Source organism: Aplosporella prunicola (genome assembly GCF_010093885.1).
Source record: "Aplosporella prunicola CBS 121167 unplaced genomic scaffold K452scaffold_9, whole genome shotgun sequence".
Lineage (NCBI taxonomy): Eukaryota > Fungi > Ascomycota > Dothideomycetes > Botryosphaeriales > Aplosporellaceae > Aplosporella > Aplosporella prunicola.
This window is the reverse complement of record NW_022983537.1, coordinates 705,578-711,577: the sequence shown is the minus strand read 5'-3', so window position 1 is coordinate 711,577 and position 6,000 is coordinate 705,578. Positions and strand designations below refer to the sequence as shown.

At 56.6% G+C, this 6,000-nt stretch overlaps 2 protein-coding genes across 2 annotated transcripts; one reads left to right on the top strand and one right to left on the bottom strand.

Moving 5' to 3' along the window:
• Positions 1-371: 371 nt before the first annotated feature.
• Positions 372-1,266, bottom strand: K452DRAFT_170289 (uncharacterized protein). The gene is made up of 2 exons (XM_033535782.1): positions 859-1,266; positions 372-727 (listed from the first exon to the last, which is right to left on the bottom strand). Exons 1-2 carry the CDS (start codon positions 1,172-1,174, stop codon positions 522-524), a joined length of 522 nt encoding a protein of 173 aa, XP_033399104.1. The 5' UTR covers positions 1,175-1,266; the 3' UTR covers positions 372-521.
• A 775-nt stretch (positions 1,267-2,041) lies between these two features.
• K452DRAFT_317541 (uncharacterized protein) lies at positions 2,042-5,644 on the top strand. Its single transcript, XM_033544078.1, has 6 exons — positions 2,042-2,246; positions 2,304-2,453; positions 2,504-2,614; positions 2,664-2,821; positions 2,939-5,135; positions 5,188-5,644. The coding sequence occupies exons 1-6, from the start codon at positions 2,224-2,226 to the stop codon at positions 5,459-5,461; spliced, it is 2,913 nt and encodes a 970-aa protein (XP_033399103.1). The 5' UTR covers positions 2,042-2,223; the 3' UTR covers positions 5,462-5,644.
• The last annotated feature ends 356 nt before the right edge of the window (positions 5,645-6,000 follow it).

The window sequence follows — 6,000 nt, the reverse complement described above, 5'->3', positions numbered from 1 at the left end:
TGGTTGCTTTTACGTCTGCTACACGTACACGTCCAGGACACGAGAAAACAAGAAATAGTGCGCGAGAGGCATGGAGGGCGCGCGCGCCGGCGTCCCCCGTCGAAGCGAGGGCGGGCGCGTGCGAATGCAAATGCAAAAAATCCAAAGACGAGGCCACAAAAGAAATAAGGTCCCTAAGCAAAATCGACCAAATGGTCCAGTCCCGTACAGGCGCCTGCTAGTATGATCACGTATGATGATATGATTTCCCGCCCTGTTTTACGCCGCTTGATTCTCCGACCCTGCGAAAGACATGCAGGGGTTTGTTTCTGAGTGTGCGCCGAAAATACACCAATGGAATATGTGCAAAATGTGCATGTAATGTGTCGCGCCGGTCGGGCCGAAAAGTATGTTCGCGGAAGAAGGTAAAGCTGTCGTATGGACAGGAGAGCGCCGGCTTGCCGGGGTGTGAAGTAGAATGAGGTTCGTCGCGGGCCTAAAGCAAATTGCGTACGTCGATCAGATCATCGAGGTCGGCCTTACTAGGTTGCAGGGACCTCGATATGGGAGCGTGCCAGAGCTGAGTTCAGGTCCTGCTGAGTGAAGGTCTGCTGGGTGTTGCCGCTGCCATCTGTCGTTGCCGTCTCGGGCCGGGTGCTAGTCGCTGGTTGCTGCGCTCTTTGATTGGCATTCAGACTGATTGGTCTGAATCTCGTCTCTTCTCGGGTACGTTGGGGGGAGAGGCCGACTACATGGCATGATCGTCAGCACTTGTTCTCAGTACAATGGACGCTCAGAGCAACTTGAGCTCCGCAGTTTGTTCTTTGAACGCACCATTCGCGGGGCTCGACTCTTCGTCAGGACCTTCGATGAACTGACCCCTCGCGACTTGCATGCTCTGCCGACTCTTCATGCTGTTCATGCGACTCGGCAACCTGCTCCCCATGGGAGAGTACTGGCTCATGTCGCTTCGTCGGCGCCAGGCCTTTGAGAACTGGAACGACTCCAGCTTCTCCTTATGCTCCTTCTGGACCGGCCGGCGGTATTTCATCGGCGGCATTTTTTCGCCGGGCTGGTAGACGTTGCTGTCGCGGGGAGTGGTGGAGGCGGTCGTCTTCTTGGAGAGAGACGAGTTGGACGAGTTGGACGATGAGCTGCGGCCCAGGACGCGCTTGACGCGCTCACGAAAGGCCATTTTGTTGTGGCTGCAGGGCCGTGGGAGGGTGGATCGGGACTCAGGTGAGAGGCGAGGGTTGTCGTCAGCTTGAGGTCAGGGCCGAGAGGGTCGAGTTGCGGATGCGCCCTGGCGGGACGATGGAGATTGTGCCGTGTCGCTAGGTGTGCATTGGGTGGTGTGACGGGGCCGCAGAGAGGTGCGGATGAAGCGAGGCGGGAAGCCTTGGGGTATGAGGGAACAGAGGCCAAAGATGGAGGCGCACGTTAGATGTCATGGGGGGACGGGTTCGCCGGGAGGCACGGCAGTCTGGGCCTGGAACTGGACCCGCGGGAGCCAAGCCTGCATGGTGGAGGCGCTCGCAGGATGCGAGATGGACTCATTAGCTTGCGGAGGTATGGAGTTCAGGAGCACCATGGCGAAGCTGATGGATTCTGGTGATGGCCCGATGTGGTCTCCATCGATGCGACGAAATCGGAGGGCTGCATGAGAGGCTCACGGCAGGGGCAGCACGGGTGATCAGGCAACTTTGGCGACGCATCACGTGGGCACAGGCAGCACCGGGGAGGAGGAAGAGGATCATAAATAAAAGGAGAGAAGAGGGTGAGGCAAGAGAGATTGGCTGTCTGGGAGGGAGCCGTGAGAGCTGTGGGAGCCTTGGTCGCTGGCGGGCGCGGCGGCTTTGAAGGAGTTTGCATTGGGAGAGTGGAGTGACGCGTGGCGGTGCGCTGGCCCCCAAGCCACAGTGTGGGACAGTGTGGGGGAAGAGACGTCGATCGAGGCCAATCGACAGCATGGGTGTGCGCCTCCCGCAGCGGAGAGCTGAACAAGTTACATCATTGCCCGCAAAGCAGGAAATTCCCATTTGCCTTGAGCAGCTTGATTTGGGGGAGCACCGCAGCGGCTCTTAGCCACCCATCATGACGCCGCTGCCGCCGCGCCGCCGCCAAATGAGGTCATCACCACCTTCCCCCAACATACAAAAGTACTTCCGTACATCCCCTGCACTCCTACTCCACATACCATTCTAAGATACCCCCCACCTCTTTACGACCGACCCACGACTCAACATGGACAAACTCAAGAACCTCATGTATGCCCTTGCCCCAATTAGCCTAACATGACCGGCTGACTGACGCTCCTGTTACAGCTCTCCTGGCCACCAGCAGGACGACGATGTCCTGTACCGCGGAGAACACTCCAACAACCCTTCTACCCACTCCACCAATACCACCAAAACCTCTGGCGAAGGCAGCCACTTCAAAGACGCCAGGGACTCTGGTCTGTCGAGCCATGCCGTGTACGTATCGACTTTATTCCTAAGTAAAACACTTACTGATGACCCCTTAGGAACCCCAGTGACAGCCATTACAGCCAATCGGGTTTTGGAACCGACGGTCCAGCTACCTCAACCTTGCCCGACCGTACCGCACAAAAAACGGGGTCAACGAACCAGACGCTGTGAGTCTTAACTGTCAATTACATTGTACCCTGCTGACACGTCCCCCAGCAACCCCATCGACAGGGAATACGGCGAGTCGCGCTACGGGACCACTGGTACCACCGAGCCCACACATACTCCTGCAGCAGGTGGTATAGATGCACCAGTGGGCGGTACTTCACAGAACTTTCATCTGGGTTCCACTACAAGGACTGAACGTGATGCAGGTATTATCTCCACACCATCAGCCGCCGATGACGACGACGCTAGTATCGCTAGCATCAGGTCGGGCGTCATCGGAGATGCACCCCAAACGAAGCAGCTGACTGATGCGGCCTCTCCAGCTGGAACTGGCACTGATCGTCACTTCCCTCTTTCGGGAGGATCTGTCGCGGGCCACGGCAGAACGGGTGATTACGGTGCTGGCGATACCACCGGGGCAACCGGTAGAGATTCTATCCTGAGCGGTGCCACCGGCTCCTATGACAATCAGCGTGCAGAGCCTGGAGCTTTTGGCTCTCATGGAGTTGGTTCCACTTCCAGTGGTCCTACTGGGGACTACGGCAACACGAGCATGACCGGAAGCCATGGAACTCGCGGAAGCCATGGTAATGAGGCTCTGGCTGGTGCGGCTGCGGCTGCTTCAATGGCCGGGCATGGTCATGGCCACGGAAACGAAGGCATTGACACTAGGAACACTGACACGGCTGAACCTCATTTTGCTTCTGGTCCGCACGTGACAGAAACTGCGAACAGACTCGACCCGCACGTCAGCGGCAGTACTGGACTGCCAAGTGCATCCCATATGGGATCGAGTGGCCCCGAGACTACTGCCGGTTATGGCTCCGGCATCGGAGCAACGTCTACCGCTCCCGGCTATGATACTTCCAGTGCTACTGCGGGCCCTACGTCTCACGATCAGGGACATCATTACGGCCGCGATGCTGCTATTGCTGGCGGCGTCGGAGCAGCAGGTGCTGGCCTCTACGAGGCTCGCTCGAAGGGATCAACCACGGAGGATCCAGCTTCCATGACCCATGGACCACACAAGAGCAACATCATGAATGTCGCAGATCCTAGAGTGCTCCCTGACACAGACAAGATGAAGGGTCACCACGCTGAGTCGACTGCCACTGACCCTGCACCTCACACTACCGGCCCGCACAAGAGTGACGTTCTAAATGTCCTGGACCCTCGAGTTCTCCCAGAGCCAGAGAAAATGAAGCAGCACACTACAGCCGGCCCTCACCAGTCAGACACCCTCAACCGCATGGACCCCAACGTTGACTCAAACCTGTCTAGCCAACAGGGCCAGCACCATCACGGTCGTGATGCCGCTCTTGCTGGTGGCGCTGGAGCTGGCGGATTTGGTGCTTATGAGGGGAACAAGCGTCTCCACAACGCAGCCGGCCCTCATCAATCCGACACTACGAACCGTGCCGACCCACGCGTGGATTCAGATCTTTCTCAACAGGGATTTGGTGCTTCTGAGGGAAACAAGCGTCTCTCCAACACTGCCGGTCCCCACCACTCAGACACTATGAATCGCGCTGATCCCCGTGTGGATTCAGATCGTTCCCAGCAGAGCCAGCATCATTATGGCCGTGACGCTGCTCTCGCTGGGGGTGCCGGTGCTGGCGGATTTGGTGCTTACGAGGCTGACAAGCACCACAAGAACACTGCTGGCCCGCATCAGTCCGACACCATGAACAAGTCTGATCCGCGCGTGGATTCGGATCTCTCTCAGCAGGGCCGGCATCACAAAACCACTGCTGGTCCGCATAAGTCGGACGCCATGAACAAGGCTGACCCTCGTGTTGACTCAGACCGGTCCCAAGAGAACCAGCACCACTACGGTCGCGACGCTGCTCTTGCTGGTGGGGCTGGAGTTGGTGCAGCCGGGGCCTACGAATCGGCTAAGCACCACAATGACCATAACAACCCCTACACTGCGTCTGCTATTGATCCTAGAGTTGATGGCAACCGCACTAGCGCTGCTCAGAGAGGACCAGCGACTGCCACATATGGTTCCACAGCTAGCCAGCCTCAAAGCCACCAATATCAACGCGATGCTGCCGGTGCCCCTGGTGTAGGCGCCGCTGGTGCGGGAGCGCCCTACGATTATTCCAAGCGGGAAGCAGAAAAGGCTGAAAAGGAGCGTATCAAGAAACTCGAGAAGGAGGCAAAGAAGAATGAGCCCGAAGAGAAGAAGCATCACGGCATTTTGGGTTTCTTGCACCGTGACAAGGACAAGAAGGACAAGCACGACGAGGAGCCTACGACTACTCACCATACTACGGCCCGTGATACTGCCACTACCAGTCACCCTGATACCACTGAAAAAGCGGCTCACCGCGCTGAGGCAGCCGCTCTCGGTACGGGTACTGTTGGCGCTGGTGCCGGAGCTTACGGGGCCGAACACGAGCGTAACCGTCTGCACAAGGATCCTCCTGCCGACCACCCCGCCTCCCAGGCCCTTCAGGGTGAGCAGTACGGCATGTCCGGTGCTCTCGGTCAGCCCGGAGCTGCGTCAGAGCTTGGGTGAGTTATGAGCAACGATATATTCGTATACTAAAAGCTAACTAAGTTTCAGAACCAATGACCCCAATGCCCTTCCCATGGGAGATGATGGCATTGTCATCGAGCCGCGCACTGGCTTGCCCATGAACGTCGGCAAGTACGGCACCGGTGTCGGTGGCACGGATTCCAACCCTACTATTCACGGCTACCACGGCGAGACTACCGGCGCTGCTGGGAATGAGTTTGGCGAGAATACCACTGGTACGACTGGCACTGCTGGCACAACTGGCACTACCAGCCATATGGCGGGCACTGGCTCTTCAGTTGGCCATGGCAACGCCTCTTAATAGTTGCATCTTGAGAGATACTGATCGGAAACGGCATTGATGAGTGTGGCAAAGAATGACACCGTCCTCTTGCTTGAAATTGACAAGAGCATGGTCTTCTACCAAGAAATATCCTCAGTTTTCTTTAATTTCATAGTCTTGTAATAGTAGCCAAGAGACAACGATTAGAAATTGCGATGACAGATACGTTAAGCTCCGGACAGTATTTTGCAGTGGTTTCCATTTCGTGATACATTGGCGTTGTCGACATCTTCATCCTCCTGGCCACGGCCGCCTTCGACAAGGATTGTAGGACAACGGACATGGCACAACGCTACCTCAAGACATCCACAAGGACCTGGCCTGCGATGACGAGGACGATTTGGGAGATTAATTTGGGAGATTAATCATCCAAGGCCCACAACGTTATCGTGCTACAGTGCCCGTCATCATGCTCTTTCGATGGTAACTATAAGCATATCAGTTAATGTTAAGTATCCTTTCGATGACGAAAATTAGAGCGGATGTAGCTAAGGTTTCGAAGACCTATAGTGCCAATA

Coding starts and splice junctions, on each gene's coding strand:
- K452DRAFT_317541 (XM_033544078.1), top strand. CDS start 2,224: ATGGACAAACTCAAGAACCTCAT. Junction 2,247..2,303: donor GACAAACTCAAGAACCTCAT/GTATGCCCTTGC, acceptor CTCCTGTTACAG/CTCTCCTGGCCACCAGCAGG. Junction 5,136..5,187: donor GGAGCTGCGTCAGAGCTTGG/GTGAGTTATGAG, acceptor ACTAAGTTTCAG/AACCAATGACCCCAATGCCC.
- K452DRAFT_170289 (XM_033535782.1), bottom strand. CDS start 1,174: ATGGCCTTTCGTGAGCGCGTCAAGCGCGTCCTGGGCCGCAGCTCATCG. Junction 728..858: donor GAGCATGCAAGTCGCGAGGG/GTCAGTTCATCG, acceptor CATGCCATGTAG/TCGGCCTCTCCCCCCAACGT.